Source organism: Solanum verrucosum, unplaced genomic scaffold (genome assembly GCF_900185275.1).
Source record: "Solanum verrucosum unplaced genomic scaffold, falcon-dt-bn FXZP01000085.1, whole genome shotgun sequence".
Lineage (NCBI taxonomy): Eukaryota > Viridiplantae > Streptophyta > Magnoliopsida > Solanales > Solanaceae > Solanum > Solanum verrucosum.
In genome coordinates, this window is record NW_026019839.1 from 354,761 (window position 1) to 374,924 (window position 20,164).

General features: G+C 26.6%; 2 protein-coding genes across 2 annotated transcripts in view; both read left to right on the forward strand.

Moving 5' to 3' along the window:
• LOC125815695 (protein NSP-INTERACTING KINASE 3-like) overlaps positions 1-20,164 on the forward strand; it is a 451,704-nt gene that overhangs the window by 126,812 nt on the left and 304,728 nt on the right. The gene's annotated exons all lie outside the window — the stretch shown is intronic.
• On the forward strand, positions 1,618-4,556 carry LOC125816004 (probable inactive poly [ADP-ribose] polymerase SRO2). Its single transcript, XM_049495594.1, has 6 exons — positions 1,618-1,659; positions 1,812-1,927; positions 2,014-2,370; positions 3,191-3,429; positions 4,169-4,305; positions 4,416-4,556. The coding sequence occupies exons 2-6, from the start codon at positions 1,812-1,814 to the stop codon at positions 4,515-4,517; spliced, it is 951 nt and encodes a 316-aa protein (XP_049351551.1). The 5' UTR covers positions 1,618-1,659; the 3' UTR covers positions 4,518-4,556.

A 20,164-nucleotide genomic window follows, 5' to 3' on the forward strand; every position in this document is an offset into this window, starting at 1 on the left:
CGACTCATTTAATAATAAAATGATTGTGTTTACATAGATTTAAAAAATAACATATTATAATTGTAGTAAATAATTATCATAACTCGACTCATTTAATAATAAAATGATTGTGTTTATAATGTTATAATAATAAATAATTATCATAACTCGACTCATTTATAATATTGTGATTTATGACGTATTAACTTTTGGAGGAAGACTCTTGTCATTTTCTTTATATTAATATCCAAAAAATAATCTCGACATTTTCTTTAGTCAATAAAGACATTTTCCTTTTAGATGCATTTCTAACAGTTCCATTAAATATGGAAATGCGTGGTTGATTAATAGCCTTTGCTACAAAAAAAATATAAATATCAATATAGCTATTTTTTTATTTTAGCTTTTAAATAAGTGTTTTATAAGCATTTTTTTATTATTTTACTCAAACATTAGAGAACTACTTAAAAGCTTTTTTGTCTTAAAAACAAATAAAAGAAACCAATTGCAAACGGACTATTAAAGATATTTCACACGTAAAAATATATTTTTTTAAATACAGAACACTATATATTATATATTAATATAAGTTAAGAAAAAAAATAACAATGAATAGTCAAGAAGAAAATCGAACATATGTTTAGGGAAAAAAAGACAGAATAGTTTTTTTTTATATTTTTGGTCACACTGTCTAAAAGAAAATGATTGTGTTTATATTGGTTAAAAATATAGCATATTATAATAGTAAATAATAATCATGATTCGGTACATTGAAAAAGAAAATGATGTTTTATATAGATTAAAAAATAATATGTTATAATAGTAAATAATTATCATAACTAGACTCATTTAAGAAATAACATGATTGCGTTTATAGAGATAAAAACATAACATGTTATAATAGTAAATAATTATCATAACTTGACTCATTTAAAAATAAAATGATTGTGTTTATATAAATTTAAAAAATAACATGTTATAATTGTAGTAAAATAATTATCATAACTCGACTCATTCAATAATAAAATGATTGTGTTTATATGGATTTAAAAAATAACATGTTATAATTGTAGTAAATAATTATCATAACTCGACTCATTTATAATATTATGATTATGACGTATTAACTTTTTGGAGGAAGACTCTTGTCATTTTCTTCATATTAATATCCAAAAAAATAATCTCGGCATTTTCTTTAGTCAATAAAGACATTTTCCATTTAGATGCATTTCTAACAGTTCCATTAAATATGGAAATGCGTGGTTGATTAATAGCCTTTGCTACAAAAAAATATAAATATCAATACATCAACATCACAAAATTAAATGACTAAAAAAAAAAATTATTATGAAACAAAGGGTATAAATGTAATTTGAATTTGGTCTAAAATCAAATCATGAAGACCTCAACTGCAAATTAACTGGTTTGAGAACGGCCACGCCCCACTCCTCTCTTCCACTCCTTTATTGTCCTTTATTTCTTTTTCGGCGTTCGATATTTCTAAATTAATTTAAATTTATATTTGTAAAGCTTCATTTGAAGATAAAGATTTTATATCAAAATAATTTTATATATAATATATAAATTTGAGACTTATAATTAAACGAAGAGTGGTCTTATACATTGTACTTGAATAACAAAATTAATGTTGACAAAATCTTAGGTTAGATATTTCACGAGGTTGGATATTTCTCCCTTTTCTCACCTTGTTTTTATTTTCTTTTCTCATGTCTCATAATATATGTCCATACCATAACGCATTCTTATAGCCTAAGTCTCTCCAACTATTTATATAAATTCACTCTTCTATTTTCTTATTACTTACTCTTAAGATGGATCAACTTGGAGATGATGATCAAGTTTCCATGACAGTAGAGAACCGTGAAATATTGTTCTCTTCTGATTCCGAAGTTGAGTCTCCTAATCCGATGTTGAATTGTCACTTCAGGTCAGAAACGAATTCAAAATTTTGATTTTATTCATAAAATTTTAGTAATTTGTCCACGTATATTACATTTGCTCGTACTAATTTAGGTCGTTGAAGAGAAATGGAATAATCAAACTAGAAGAACGTGACCAAGAGCATGATTTGATCAAGGCAGGTTTTCTTAGTGGAATGGGACAATTGGGAAATGAAATTGAAGTTGTGGCTATACACAAAAATTCACGTTCAACTATATTGGGGCAAGCGAGGTCAGAAAGTTTTAGTATTTATTCCGAAGCAATGTGGAAAAAATGTGGTGGAGATGCTAATATTAAATATGCTTGGATTGGTTCTTCCAAAGATGAAATTTGTAAAATTATTTCACATGGATTTTCTACAATTATGGAACCAAAATCTGGAGATTGTTTTGGCAATGGTGTTCATCTTTATCCTAGAAACATCGATGGGTAAGAAATTAAACATTTTAATAACTTATTGTTTATCTGTTTCATCTTTCTATTTTTGAAATTAATTTTATACTTTTCAATTTTATCCGTAATGACATTATTCTTATAATATCTGTGAAAATTAACATGTGTCAAAGACTCTTTTTTTCTTGAACATAGCGACAAATTACACACCGCCACATATATATAAGTTGGGGAAAGTCAAACATACCTTTATATATCATAAATAATTATAATAAATATAAAAAGTGTTATACTTTTAATTTTAATATACCTTATTGTTATTATACTTTTGCTTCAAATATATAGTTGTTTTTAATTTGAGTTTCTCTGATAAGTTCACTAGAAAATTCATTCAAGAATCAAATTTGGCTAATTTTATTTTTCCGACACTTATTAGAGAAACGCAAATGTGATCCTTAGAGAAGATGATGATAATAAAATAAAACGAATCGAATTACACTAGTAGTTTTTAAGAAATGGTGTATTTAAATTAGATCATTTGATTTTAAGCTTGAAGTGTATCTATGTGTCAAAATTAAAGATAAATTTATGCTAAGTTATAATAAAAATGGTATATTTAAATAAAAAAATAACAGCATATACATTTAAACTATTTCCAATAATGTTGATATGATATATTTGACCATTTTCTGTATAAAATGAAACAAACATATCAAGAGTCTTGGACAAGCCATTGTTAACTCTAAAATTTATATTGGTTTTACGTAAGTATATGAACATTGAATTTGTCATTTGATTACTTCAAATGTTTAAGTTAATTAATTAATTTATTTGACTTTTTATTTTTGGATTGAAGGGTATTTTCGGCAGTGGAAGATGAGAATGGATTAAGACATATGTTACTTTGCAGAGTAATATTAGGAAATACAGAAGTAATTGAGGCTTCATCCAAACAATTTCAGCCAACTTGTCAAGATTTTGACTCTGGGGTTGACAATTATTTTGCTCCTAAAACATACATTATTTGGCCTTCTAATATGAATTCTCATATTTTACCAATTTTTCTAGTGAGTTTCAAGGGTCCATTATTATTAGGTAAGCAATTCAAGATTCATAATTTGGTTATTTTAAATTATTATGCTAATGTAGAGATTCAAGATTTTTATTGCTATCTATACATTTTTAGATATCTTTTTTTGATTTATTTTTATATTCTTTTATCTGCTAGAAAAAAGAACGAAATTGATATAATATATGATGTACATAAAATATACTTTCTCCGTTTACTTTTACTTGTCACATTAAAATTTGAATCCATTGAGAAAATAATTATTGATATGACTATGTTATTACACTATCCCTTCTGAATTGATGTTTAGTACTAGGTCTTGAATTTTTTTTTGGAAATAAGTAATTAATGTCTAAGATAAAACATGAAAACAAATAATTATCTTTCCTTTCCTTGATATATAAAAGTTAAATCTATTTTTGAAATATTAGATAAGTAAAAGCGAACAGATACAAAATAGTACTATATATTCTTACTTCTTCTGATCCGTCCCATATTATTTGTTCATTTTCTCTTTTACATGTTCCTTAAGAAATCATCAATAAGAAGGATGGTTTTACTAATATATTCTTACAAAAACTTCTTTGGAACATACGAACTTGTTTACACTTTCCGAAAAGAATTAATTGTAACGATCAAACATGGAAATTTTGATTCATTTCTATTTTGATTTTGTAAATAGGCAAGTAATTTGGGATAACTACTTATATATTTGACTAGTGAATATAATTATTTTTAACGGACCGACTTGTCCTATTTTTCTAGGTAACTCTTCAAAAATCAAGAAGATTCCATTGAATCCCACACCACGTATAAAATTTTCAAATTTATTGCGTGTGCTTTCCAATTTTTTACATCCTTCAAGAATGGTTTTGATCTCAAAGAACTATGAAGATTTTCAGGTACGTATTTTTATTTTTAAAAAATTAAAAATTGTGACTATAAAATTTATTACTGTAAAGTACTTTAACAAGTATTTGATTACTGATTATATGAATTCTATAATTTATAGAAAAACAAGATCTCAAAAATGGTATTTGTTCAGAAGTTGAGGCAAATAGCTGGAGATACTTCACTACTTAAGAGTTGTCATGATATTGTATCCAAACACTAAGGTAGAGCAAGGGGTCTGACTATGTTTTTTCCTTATTTTAATTTTTTAGTATTTAACTATTATTATTTGTAATATTATTATAGAGTATGTTATAAACTTTGCGATGATGATAGAATATTTAGTTGAGCTGCTATTTAAGTTAATTGATTATGGCATATATCATTAGTTTAGGATTTAATTACGTGTCTTTTCATGAATTTTGAAATTACAATGTGTCATGAATTTTGGCCCCTAGATACATGTATCTATGATACACGGGGTCAAAATTAGGTGTAATTTGTTCCAGTTTTCAAGTGGATTCACATGTATATGACTCTTTCGCTCGCCTCTCTCCTATTACGCTCGCTCTCTCCCTATGTATTTGTATTTCTGAATGTATTTGGAATGTATATGGTATTTTAGATACATGTATCTAGTGTGATTCTTATGTATTTGGGATACAAAGACTCTCTTGCTCACCTTCCCCCTCTCTTGCTCGTATTTCTCCTATCTTCCTCGCTTCTCTCCCCCTCTCTCTCTCGCCTCTCTCCCTATACATTTGTATATCATAGTGTATCTAGTAGAAAAAATACATGTATCTAGGTGTATTTGAAAGTTGGTATGAAATTATTAATTAGTAAGATAGTGTGTAATTATTTCAAACTGTAGGGAGAATTTATACATATGGTAAGAATATTAATGTAATAAGATAATTTTTCCATTTTTTTTTATAATAGATAATGAATGGGCTTTGGAAACTGATTGGGCCTAGATCCAAACAAAGAGTAGAGTGTAGTATTCCGAAAAGAAATAGCCTAGTTGACAAGAGAGTGTTGCTCGAATGGTAAGCACTCCTCATATTGTGAGTTTGCGTCACCACGGGATCTCCTGGGGAGGGGTAAAAAAACAAGGCCTAGTTATTATTTTGTACTTTTCTTGAAAATCAGAGAAGGAAAGACAAATAAAAGGAAAAAGTAAAAAAGAATCGTAGTGCTATTAACTAGACTATACACTATACAGTTTCCAAATAGGCTCCAAAAAAATAAACACAAAACTATAGTGTTAGTTACTGCAGCTGTAAGGGAAAATGGGGGACAAGCCAACTGATCACACTAATGTAAATGGCAAATGAAACTATGAATTAATACATATGACAACTTTACAATGTGTACGAAGTCTCTGATAGAATCTATAATTACTTGTATACATGATCTTGTGTTTATAAAATTATTCAGACACTAGGACGTCAATATATATATATATATATATATATATATAAAACATGTACTAATATGTAAAGCAGACAGGATAGATGCTAGCTCATGAGAAATTATAGACAACTGAACATTTCTCATCTGAAACTAAATCTCATGGATTGGCTTATTAGCTTGTGTACAATGTATCTTGCTTATTTCCTAACATGTGAACAAGTGATAGATTTACATGTGTGAGATGTTTTTGTTAATTTAATTGTTGTATGATTAATTATTTAATTGTTTGATCTCCAATCGAATTATATATATGGCTAGTTAGTTATATTCAAAAGAGGAAATTGCAAGCTTAATAAGAAAAGAAAAAAAAAGGTGTGTTCGTAAACCTCTAGATAGGAGATCAATAGGTTCAATTAATAATTAATAAACTCAATCGTATTATCATGTTAATCATCATCGTAACTCTAGATCTTTCTCTCGCGAAATCTTATTTCCTGTAGATCACTCTAAATTGTGTTAATTAGTTTAGTTGTTCTTTAGTTATAATACAACCACAAAATTGTAGAAATTCTTGAATCGTTTAATTGGATTAAATTTAGGTGATCAAAATATATAAGCTTCTCTAAGAACGATATCTAGAATAGTTAATTCTTTATTACTTGGCGAATACGTATATTTGTGTGTGTTTGGGAGTAATAGTTCTCATCATTTTTCAACATATATATAACATATAACATAGAAGGGTAGAATAGTCCTTTCAGCTCAAGTCATTATTAAGCTACTATTTTATTTACTATAATTTATAAATGACTTATAACTATTATTTATTTTTTTAATAAGATTGAATATTAGAATTTCAAAGAATTCTCTCTTTACACAACAGTTTCCTCTTTCTAGTGAACACCCCCACCATAAAGAGAATAATGGCATTGTTGTATTTAACATTAACTTCATGAGAAAATGAACAAAAATAATAATAATTAATAATCAAAGCATAATAAAAAAATTAACATGGCTAAATATTATTTATGGATTTAGCATCTACTAATAATGAAAAAAATCCAAAGTAGCTTTCAAGGAGGTCATTGTTTGAAAAATCAATCTAACCACCATCATAATTGTGGCGTTCTAATTAGTTTTGGATTATTGGATATGCTTATTTATTTGTTTGCTAACATTTCTATAAATGACAAAATTAATGGTGTGTTTCTTAGTTAGCAAGAGATTATTAATTAGGGGGACAAAGAATAAAGAATAACTTGAGAATATTTTATAACATGGAGCAGGTAAGCTAAGTATTCCACTTTATTTTTTTCTTTTAGTGTTCCGAAGCTTGAAATAAAACCCTAACTAAATTTGTATCGCATATTATAAGACTCAATTAGAAAATGACGATTCCAATATTATTTTTTTCATATTTAAAACTCGAACCAGTTAAACTTTTTCAAAATGTTACTCAAAGAACAAAAAAAAATAATATTTAAATAATTAATTGGAAGAGATTCAATTGAACGTGGTCCACAATGACAAATTGTTTATAAATATTCTAACAGTTAATTTTGACTGGTCAATAAGTCAATGTCAAACTTGGGTTCAGTGGCCATTATATTTGACTGGAGTAGCAAATAAATCACTCTTTTAATATGATATATTTTATTCTATTCTTTCTACTATATTACTTTACTCTTATTTAGATATGAGACTTTAGAAGGACTAACATTGCATTAAATTACTTGTACAACATGCATAGAATTTTGTACATTAACTTTTGACTGCATTAAATTAGTTGTACAACGTGCAAAAAGAATTGTACATTAAATATGAGACTTTAGAAGGACTAACATTGCATTAAATTACTTGTACAACATGCATAGAATTTTGTACATTAACTTTTGACTGCATTAAATTAGTTGTACAACGTGCAAAAAGAATTGTACATTAACTTTTATAAATGACAATTACAAGGACTAACATTGCAATTATTATTATTACTCATTACTTACAAGAACTAACATTGCAATTATTATTATTACTTATTACTCCTTATTAGAGTTGACACTTTAAAGGACGAACACGGCACTACCAAGTTATACACAAAGCATTTCAAATTATACTATAAAATTAATTGTGCCTCATTAATTGTACACGTGTCTTTCTACATATACAACAATCCACATGAAGAATTACTTTTCTGACTTTTTTCCTCAATTTCTCTCTATATATTCGTTTTTTTTTCCTTTTTTTCTACTTTCCATTCTCCCCTTTTACTCTCTCTTTAGTTAATCTTTGATATTAAATTTTTTATAGATCTTTAAAATATTTTGAATTATTAATTATTGTGACCTATAATACTTTGATATTTACATAGTTTACAAATATATAAATTTCATTTTTTAAAAATTGAAGATACCATGCACAAATTTTCGGTCAGACTTAAACTATTTGATTCTCGAAAAATAAAAAGTGTCACATAAAATTGAATAGACGGAGGATAACTCTCAATTAAATTTATTTCAGTTTTTATTTTCCATTTTTAACATAATTTTTCAAGTTGGATTTCTAGGAATTGTATTGTAGACCCATTTAGATTTTACCCTTTTGTTTTAAATTCAAAACAACCCTAAAAAACAAATGGTGATTACAGACAACAAAATTTCAATAATAAAGAAATTTGAACGATAAATTCTTCACTATCAGATGACAAAATTTGAAAATCATTAAAAAGAAAAAATGTATGACCATACAGAGATTTAAATAAAAATTTAGAAAGCAATGGAAGAAATCAGTGGTAGGCAAATCAAGAAAATAAAATTTGCCTAAATAGTAGACGTGGTTTGATGAGAAAGAACTATAGTATAGGTATTTATACAAAAGTGAAAGATATTGAATAGTCAATCAGATTGGACCAAGTTTATAGACGCATGGGGACTTAACACAATTTTTTAATTGGTTCACAGTAGCGAAGATCTCTATTTGTGATAGTGAACAACAACAATAATAAATATATTTAGTGTAGTCTTATAAAGTAGAATCTGAAGATGGTAAAGTGCAAAGAGATCTCATCTCTTCTACTTTAGAGATATTACTCTTATTTAGAAGAGGAAGTTGTGAAGGACTAACATAGCGCCAACAAGTTGTTCTTAATGTAATTTAAGTTGTACTATGGGGCCCATTTTATTCAACAACTATTAGCATCTAAGTTGTACTATATTAGGACCCACCTTATTCAACAAGTATTGTACTAGCATTGATGATACATAAGTATTAATAATAATTTGGCGTGTAAATTCTTTAAAATAATTATTCCTCAATTTTATTTTTTTAACATTTATTTTTAATTTTAAAAGATTGGAAATTTTATGTTAAAAATTTTAATAATAGAAAAAATGATTTATTTAACTTTTATCATCATCAATACTATTAATTTATTTGACGTTTTTTCTTAATCTTCATCTCATCATTAATGTTATTTCTATAATTTTCTTAAATCACTTATTTTTTCTTTTTTAACTCTTTTATATATATATATATATATATATATATATATATATTATATTACTTTACTCTTATTTAGAAATGAGAGTTAGAAGGACTAACACAACATCAAATAGATGTACCAAAGGTAATACAAGTTGTACTGTATTGGGGCCCACCTCATTACACAAGTACTACTCCCCACTCATATCAAGACACATGTACTATGTAGGGAGTTAGGAAGGACTAACAAGGACAAATATGTAATTTTCTTAAGCTTACCCCACTCATATCACAAAGACACATGTACTATGTATAACACATAGATGTTTTTTATATTATCTATGGATTGATCCATTTTCCCCTTACAGTCTTATAATTTCAAAACCGTTAAATTTCTCTTAATTTTCGAGTAAATATCTCAAAAGATCATCCAACATTGAGAAATTATATTGTAAAATTTTTCAACTTTATTTTATACTTCTTATTTATATTACTCCTTATTAGAAGTGAGACTTTAGAGGACGAACATGGCACTACAAAGTTGTACACAAAGCATTTCAAACTGTACTATAAAATTCATTGTCACTCATTAATTGTACACGTGCCTTTCTACATATACAACAACCCACATGAATAATTACTTTTCTTACTTTTTTTCCTCAGTTTCTCTCTCTAAATATTCATTTTTTTCCTTTTTTTCTACTTTCCATTCTCCCCTTTTACTCTCTTTAGTTTATCTTTGATCTTAAATTTTTCATAGATCTTTAAAATATTTTGAATTATAATATTTTGATTTTTACGTAGTTTACAAATATATAAATTTCATTTTTAAAAAATTGAAGATACCATACACAAATTTACGATCAAACTTAAACTATTTGATTCTCGAGAAATAAAAAGTGTCACATAAAATGGGACAGACGAAGGATAACTCTCAATTAAATTTATTTCACTTTTTATTTTCCATTTTTAACATAATTTTTCAAGTTGGATTTCTAGGAATTCTATTGTAGACCCATTTAAATTTTACCTTTTTGTTTTAAACTAGAGAATTTGGTCGCACTTCGCGCGATCATTAAAAATTAAATATTTTTGAAATATATTGATAACAATTAAAATGGAGCTGTTATTTTATCTTTAAAATTAAGTTTGAGTGAATTGAATTAGTAGAATGAGAAAATATATTAAACTAATAACTTTTTAATGAATTAAATGCATTTTCTTTTTAATTGAGTAGTAGATTAAAAGTTCCGAATTAGGATATTAAAATAATATCTTACTCTCTCCTTAATTATTATGGTATTGCAAACATTTATTTTCCTTAAATGGTGATTCATTTTCCATTTACAGTTATATCCAATTAATTTCTAATATATTGAATGCGGTTATGGGATATTGAAATAATATCTTTATCTTTCCCGAATCATAATAAAATTATAATTTAACATTTATTTTTCTGAAATGATAATTTTGTTTTAATTCCTAGAACATATTGTTTACTATATTGAATGTAATTATAATAAAACATATTGTATTTAGTATGATAAAAGAACTCAAAAATTTGAGAAATTAGATAAATAGTAATCTTAGCTTCTAAGAAATGTCACATCATCATTTACATATACAACTTTTATATATATATATAAAAGAGTTAAAAAAGAAAAAATAAGTGATTTAACAAAATTATATAAATAACATTAATGATGAGATGAAGATTTTGAAAAAACGTCAAATAAAGTAGTAGTATTGATGATGATAAAAGTTAAATAAATCATTTTTTCTATTATTTAAATTTTTAACATAAAATTTCCAATCTTTTAAAATTAAAAATAAATGTTAAAAATAAAAATAAAAATCGAGGCAATAATTATTTTAAAGAAAAATATAATCAAAATTGTCAAAAAAATTGATAAGAATAAATAAGTATCTATTACTAAGAATGGTGTCACTACATTTTCTATTTTAACTTTATTGTTACATATGGATAGAAACTTTTAGAAGAAGAAATGATCCAAAAATTTAAAAATAATGATTCCTTAAATGGTGATTCCTTTTCCATTTACAGCTTTTCAATTAATTTTTAATGTATTAAATATGGTTATGGATATTGGAATAATATTTTTATCTTCCTTAATCATAATAAATTATATTTTAACCTTTTTTTTGTGAAATGATAATTTTCTTTTCATTCGTACAACATATTGATTAATATATTGAATGTAATTATAATAAAACATGTTGTATTTAGTATGACAAAAGAATTCAATTTTTTTTAAAATTAAATAAATAGTAATCCTAACTTCTAAGAAATGTCACAAAAAAAAAAAAAAAATAAATATATATATATATATCTAAGAAAATGATATAAATTACATTAATGATGAAATGAAGATAAAGGAAAGAAGTAAAAGAAATTAATAATAATATTGATGATGATAGGAGTTAAATAAATTATTTTTTATATTTTATAAATATTCAATATGAATTTTTCAGTCTTTTAAAATTAAAAATGCTAAAAAAAATAAAACTAAAACTAAAAATCGAGGCAACAATTATTTGAAGGAAAAAATAACAAAAAATGTCAAAACATTGATAAGAATAAATAAATATTTATTGCTAAGAAGGTGTCACCCCACATTTTCTATTTTAGTTTTATTGTTACACATAGATAGAAACTTTAAGATGAAGAATGATCCAAAAAATTTAAAAATGACAAATCAATTATGTAAAAATACATGTGTAATTCTTATAAAGTTATAATAACTAATTTCTTCAAATAAATAATTAAATAAAGAAAAAAATTAATTAAGAAAATAATATAAATAACACTAATTATGAGATTAATACATTGATGAGGAAAGGAACTAAATATGATCATCTTTTTAAATTCTTTTTTAAGAAAATATATATAAACTTTAGTTAAAAATAAATAACAAAAAAAAACTTTAATTAAAGATAGAAAAAATCAACGAAAATAAAAGAAGAAAGAAATTAGAAGAATAATGAGGTTGAAAGAAATAATATCTAATTTTCTCTCTTTTCAAATCACAAAATAAATTTTTGCTTGTTCACCTCCTAATTTGATAAAAATTTCATAAATAGAATGATTTTTTCTCCAAATAATTTTTCTTACCCTTTGAAATACTAATCAGCTTCTTATAAATTTCTCAACCACAATGAATTTTCTCTCCTTGTAGGAGGAATAAATATTTTTTCAAAAAGTCTTTTATTTTGAGGAGAAACTTTTGTTACATGATTTCTTTCTTTACATTAATGTCTTCAGAAGAATTATGAGATATTCTCTCTTTCTCTTTTGTTAAAAAAGTCACATGACCTAGAAATTTGATGGACATCTTAGCGACATAAGTTGATACCATATATTCATCATCATCGTCAGAAGAAGAAGAGCCAAAGTGAGGAAATTTGTTCTTATTTGTTACAAATGCTCAACTGTTTTTATTTTATTTTATAGGCTAAATAATTATAAATAGTTATGAAAAATGAATAGTTTTTATCTTTTCATCTTCCATTTCCATTTACTTAAATCTATATTAGTGTAATGGATGTTATAAAGGGATAATTAATTAGGTATGACATAAATACTTTCAGTTTTTTTTTTACAATACAAATAAAAAATACAAAACAAAGATAAAATGTCAAAAAAAAAAAAATGTCAAAAAAAGGAGAAAAAAAATGAATAGAAATGTTGGCCATAGAGAGGTGTCACATCATATTGTCTATATTCAGCTTTATATATATATATATATATATATATATATATATATAGGTTCATGCCCTTAGATGTTATTTTATTACTTTAGTGGCATCACATTTTTGTAAATCTGATATCTACTTTGGAACATTTTATAATGTGGCATAGGCTGACAAGATCATAAATTTAAAAATAATAAAATTTAATTTATTATAATACTAATATCAATATCATAAAGATATATATATATATATATATATTTAAAAATATAAAAAAGTATTATAAATTGTAATAATTAACCATTTATTTTTTTTAAAATCATATAACTAATTTGATTTACACTCCAAAATTCATAGGTGTCACATAATTTAGACATTAATTCTTTATTACTTAATATATGTAATTATATCAATGACACATAAATTGAAATTAAAAAATTACATATTTTATTTGAATATGACGTAATAGTACTATAAGGTATATAATTAACAACTTAACATATTTTAAAATTTTAGTTAACTCTCCAAATTCCATATGTGTCATGTAATTGAGACAGAGAGAAACATATATTGGTTTAAAATAAATAAAATATTATAAATTATAATAATTAACAACTTAAAATTTATAAAAAAATCCTTTAAAAATTTTGTTGGCTCTCCAAATTCAATCGGTATTACAATAATTAAAACATAGAAATTAACATAGATTGGACTCGTGCTGACATTTATGTTTTCATTTTTCAAATTTTTTATTTTATACTTTATATAAATAATTTTTTATGTAAAAAGTATTATAAATCATAATATAATATAGCTTAAAATATTTGAAAACATATAAAAAGTTTTTATTAACTTTTAAAATTTCATCTATACCACATAAATTGGGAGAAATATAGATATATAGATATTTAAAGTTGCTAATTATTGTGAGTTATAGTACATTTTATATAATTTTCATATATATTACTCGCTTTGTCCTGATTTATGTGACACAAATGAAATTTCAAAAGTCAATGAATTTTTTATAAGTTTCTTTTTATATTAACTTGTTAATTATTGTGATTTATAATATATTTACATAAAACATACTCTAAATAAAAATAATTAGCAACTTAAAATATATAAAAACATACTAAAAATTGATTAACTTCAAATTTCATATGTACCACATAAATTGAAACAGAAACAGTAACATATATTGGGCCCCGTGCTAGCACGGGGTCCCATATCTAGTTATTATTATAAAAGAGAGTTTAGGCCAAAGTATAATATATAATATTTAAGATTGAGACTTTTTTCAATCTTGAATATTATATATTATACTTGTGGGACTTTTAAAATTCTATTTATACCTAAGTATAATATATAATATTCAAGATTGAGACTTTCTTGAATATTATATAGTAGAACTTGGGCATAAACTCCCTTTTAAAATAATATAGAATATGTATATATATAATATATATATATATATATCACAAATGGAAAAGTCTCAATCAAGGAAGCAACATATATCATTTACAAATGACTTAAAAAACTTTAAAATATTTAAAAACTATATAATAAAATAGGTTGACTCTCAGAATTCTATTAGGCTCACATCTATTGGGACATAAAAAATAACACATATCATTTTAATAATACCAAAAAAGTATTATAAATAATAATAATTAACAACTTAAAATATCTGAAAGACATTTTAAAAGGTTAATTTTGTAATTTTATCAATATCACATAAATTATGACAAAGTGACCAGTAATGTACATTATTTCAAAGTTACATAAAAATATTATAAATCACAATAATTAATAACTTCAAACATTTTTTAAAAAAATATAAAAATTTGGATGACGCTACAAATTTCATTTGTGTCACATAAATTGAGACAACAAAAATAACATATATTGGGTCCATTTTAATTTATTTATCTTATTTTTTTTATATTTAAAAATTGCATAAAAATACTATAAATCATAATAATTGACAACATAAAATATGTTTTGGAAAAAAAATACAAAAAATTCCACTAATTCTTGAAGTGAATCTATCGTAAAAATACTATAAATCATGATAATTGACAACATAAAATATTTCAAAAATGTTGTATGTGGGTAGTCTTATTATGCCTTAAATAGCGTCAAAGAAAGTACAGGTTTGTGATAAAAAAACTTATTCCTTTATCCACGCAAACAATCGCTTCAAAAACTCGGTTATTAGCCCCAGAATATACCATTTATATTATTGGGCCCGTGCATAGCACGGGCAACATTATCTAGTATATTGATAAGGTTGTGATAGAATGAATGATACGAGGTTTCAGATTTGAGTTTTGAGTATGCAATTATTTTTATAAGAGAATGTTTTACTTTTAATGTGAGATTTTTTAACGCAAATTCAAATTTAGTTGAACCTCAATACAAATTAATACCAAACACCAAGTGAAGTAACAAAAAAAAAAATCTATACAAATAGGTCACTTATTAAGTAATTAGCATAGCTTAAATCCATTTCTTTCCCTACTAATAAAATTACTATTTTGCCACTGAATTTACTATTGAAAATATTAACGGGCTGTTTTCATAGATATTTCGATTGAATAGATATACTGAAAAGAAAATATAGTAATGTTTTCATAAGAAGTTCTCTACTATTTCAATGAAACCTGTTTTTCATCATGCATTTTCCCAATAAGTTGGTTTGGTAAAAAATAAACGAAAAAATCATGTTCTATAGCATAAATATTTTATTGATTCACGGGGGAAAAAAACTTTTGTTTCTGGCTATGCTTGTTATTGCTTCTTTGATCAAAAGAGTATTAATGTTATTGTTTACCTAATTTAATTGACTATCTAAGAGCCAAAAAGTATTGAAATTTCAGCAGCCTTTGGATTTGGCACTACTGCACTAGGTAATAGTAAGTCTTCAAAGGTATTGAAATTTTGTTTATTGTAAAATTAATTAATTATATTTTTAGATGACTTATGACACTGATTAATTTACAAGTAGAGAGTTAATGGATATTGAACAGACTTGGAAATGGAGAGACTGAAGAAAAATTACTTCCCATTTTCTAGAGTATCAGCTGAAATATATTTTTTATTTTCAAAATTAATCAATTAAGAAATTTGATTATATTCGCATGACTTGGCTAAAACACTTAAATTTGCAATTGGATATCTTTCAATGAAAGAAGAGTAGTGAGAACACATAATTTATTTTTTGCGATATTAGTTAGTTACCTAATAGCAACAATTTAATACTACTACAAATAATAAAATATTAATAATAATATTAGTAAGAAGAAAATATTATCTCAAGATCATTTAGGTATAATCCACAGCAATACTACGACAACGGACCAAGACCCAGACCCCCGATCGTTAACACGAACCCATACCCCTGTACCAACCACAACACGAGATATGACTTCGCCCCAAAATTTTCTCCAGACATGACCAAACCCCAACATATTCTAACCCTAACCATTGATTCGACAACCAACCCCAGCCACGACCACGACACAAACCTGATGCCAACTCAGGACCTAACTTTGACCTCGATCCCGACTTGAGATTAAAGACTTGATGTTGAGCCATGACCTGACCTTGACCCTAAGTCAGGGTTGATCAAGTTTGAAGTCTGACATAGGGTCGGGAGTCGGGTCTTGGGTTGAAATGAGGGTAAGGAGTCGTCGAATTCTAGATAGAGGTTTGGAGTTGAGACCTAGGTCAATAGTCAGGTACCGGGTAGGGGTCAAGATCCAAGTCCCACGTTTGGGTTAAGAGTAAAGTCCCAGATCAGGGTTAGGATTCTAGACCTAGGTCGGGGCTAAAGTTATGTCCCAAGTAGGGGTCAACAGTCATGTCCCGAGTTAGGGTTGGGAGTTAGGTCCCAAATGGGTCATGTCTTGGGTGTTAGATTAGGGCTAAGACTGTGGTTAAGGGTAGTCTCGGGTCCTAAGCCAGGGTTAGGAGTTAAGTCCCAAATCGAGATAAGGAACAAAGCTAGGAGTTGGGAGCGAAAGTTGGGTCATAGGTTAGGATCGAGTTTAGTGTGGTTTCGGGCTAAAGTCAAGAGACGGGTCTTGGTTCGTGGTCAAGAGTTTGAACCGCATGTCCCATGTCGTGTCCATAGACGGGGTTGGAGTCTGGGTCCTAAATTGGGGTTGAGTGTTAGGTCCCAAGTCAAGGTTGTGAATTGGTTTGCGACACGGGTTTTAGAGTTTGGTCCAGGGTCATTTTCGGGTTCATGAGTCATATATTAGGTCTAAGTTGAGAGTTAAGTAATGGTACTAGGTAGGGTTAAAGGTCGAGTCTCGAGTACTTGGTTGGGGTTGGGAGTGGTGTTCTAATTTGAGGTCGGGTCCCTATATTGGTTTGGGCTTCGAGTTGGAATCGAGGCCTAGAGTCGAGTCCCGAGTCAAGGTCGGGATCAGGAGTGGGATCTTGGGTCTCGGGTGAGGGGTTATGTATTAGGTCTAAGTCGAGAGTTGAGTAAGGGTATTAGGTAGGATTTGAGGTCGAGTCTCGAGTACTTGGTTGGGGTTGGGGTTGGGGTTGGGGTTGGGAGTCATGTTCCAATTTGAGGTCAGGTCCTGATTTTGGGTTGGGCTTTGAGTTGGAACCGGGGCCTAGAGTAGAGTCCCAGGTCAAGGTCGGGATTGGGAGTGGGAGTTGGGTCGCGGGTTATGTTTTTCAAGGTGGAGTCTCGGGCACCTATCATGATGTTTTAAGAGAGTTTTTAAAAATGTTTTCCTAGGAATTATTTTTCTTATATTGGGAAAGAATAAGCCAATTTCAAAAATATTTTTCAAAATATTAAAGTCAACTAAATATGAGAAAATTGAAAAACATCACCACAGATATTACATTAGAACTTATGTATTACTCATTCAATCCATTTTACTTGTCATAGTTTCGTTCGCACACCCCTTTAGAGAAATGTTAACTAAAATGATAAAATTATTAAATTTTCTAACGGAGTACTAGATATTGTAACATAGTAATTAGAGAACTTTCCAAATCCACATTGGCCAATTCACATTCACAATGTGTATGGTTGTTACACCAACAAAGTCCATCGTTGTTGGTGAATTCATTTTCGACTTTTCACCTTTTTCTTGACAAAAAAAAGACTTAACAAAGAAGTCAAGCTTTAATTAGTTAGCTCATTGACAAATGACTACCCACTTTCTATTTTATTGTTTGTTTAACTGCTTTGCATATTTGGAATAAAAAAATAAATGGAGATAGATAAGCCGTGATGAAGAAGCACATTAATTAACATATATACACCTCAAAAATAAATACGAAAAATTGAAACTAACATTATAGTGACATGAGGCAATACGTGTATTATTATTATTTAGATAGATAAGGAATGATGTAAGTCCCAAACTACTTGTTTGATACGCCAAAGTTTAGATATTATTATTTGTAACATTTATCCTCTTTACTAATAATGACGTCACCTATTAAGGTGTATGGTTCATATGATTCTAGTGTGTATTATGTGATTTCATATGATAAAATTTTAATGGAAAAAAATCGTTTTCTACATTTTACTTGATACAAAATATGATACGAGAACTTATATCAAAAAGTAATTTTTAATTGTATTCTCTGACAATGACGTTAAAATTTGATACTCTCAAATTATATTTTTTTTTAATTGATATAAAGTGATCGATGTTAAAATTTATAATGCAATAAGATTAAGGTTGAATTTTACGAAAAATGTGGTGAGGTATTAGATTTAAGTAAGATTGCAAGCTTATGAGTATTATTTCATATAAGGAATTTGGGGAAATATTTATGATTGTTTTATAATCTAAAATGAGCATTGACAACCCAAATCCCTGTTACTAATTTTTCCCCTCATTTTAACTTTCTTTATCAAACAATTTTTTTAAAATCAGACAAATTTTAATATTTGCAACCATAATCTATTCAAGAGAATCAATAGTTTGTTTATGAATGATAGTATTATTTTGATGAGACCTTTATGAATAACATCCAAATCGGAAAAGGCCTAGGCATTTTGCCATCATAATAAGGTACAAAAAAAACAATATTTTGGGTGTGAAAGATTCGGCTATTTTTCAGAATCTTAACGATATAATTGAAAATACACTTATTTTTATACTAGTCACCTCTTTAATATAAGATTAATTAATCCATTACATCACTGATCACATCAACAATTTCCATTCTAATGTTATTGTTTGCAACAAATTTAAAGTGACAGAAAAATAAATTACAATCACAAATATGATATGAAATTATAAATAAAATATAAAAAATAATAATTTTATTCATTAAGATTGTGAGTGTAAATTTGTTGATCCCTAGATCCACAAATTTGTGGAATATTTGAGATGCCTTTTTTAAGGGAATATAACACACTTTACATAAACATGAACTATGGTTTAGGATTGACTGTTGAGTAACTTCCAAGAATCTTAATTAAAATTAAATACAAACTTTGTAGAGTTTCCAACTAGAACTGGACACGTCTTGTAATCCTACAAATTTTCAATGTCTACCGTTATCTCAAGTATAACTTAAAGAAACGACATAATTATAAAATTTAATTAGCAACACTAGGAAAGTCCAGTCAAATATTTAAAATTACTACACCAAAAAGGGCATCACACACCTAAAATAACTATTGAAAAAAATAAAAAATACTTTTACCGTTTTAATCTATTTGCCTTATTTTCTATTTTTAACTGTTTTTAAAAAAAGTTTTTTATTTTTTTGATAATCTTTTCATTTCAACTTTTCACATAACATGTTTAAGACCATAAAATTAAAAGAATATCTCTCGAAAAATTGCTCTCAACACCAAAAATATGCCAAAAAAGCAACAACAAATGAAAAAAACACCACTTCAATTATCAATTCCCATTAAGAAAAATCACAGTTCACATTAAATCTAACCATTAAAATTTATTAAATATTTGACAAAATTAGAAGTGCACAATAAATTTGAAGAGTCAAAAGAATATAGTGTATATATATCCCAAATATGAGGGGGTATTTATTTGGGAAGCTTACCGAAATTTCATACATTTGAGGTTAATATATTCTATCTTAAAGTAAAAGTTTTCTCAATCACAATTTTTTTGAATTTTTCATTGTTTTCGAATATATTCTTTGGTAGTCCAATACATTACAAATGATACATTACTTAATGGGAGAAATGTATCCAAAAGGGAAGAGATGTATCAAGAGAGGATAGTGATGTATCCGAGAGGAATTTTTGTA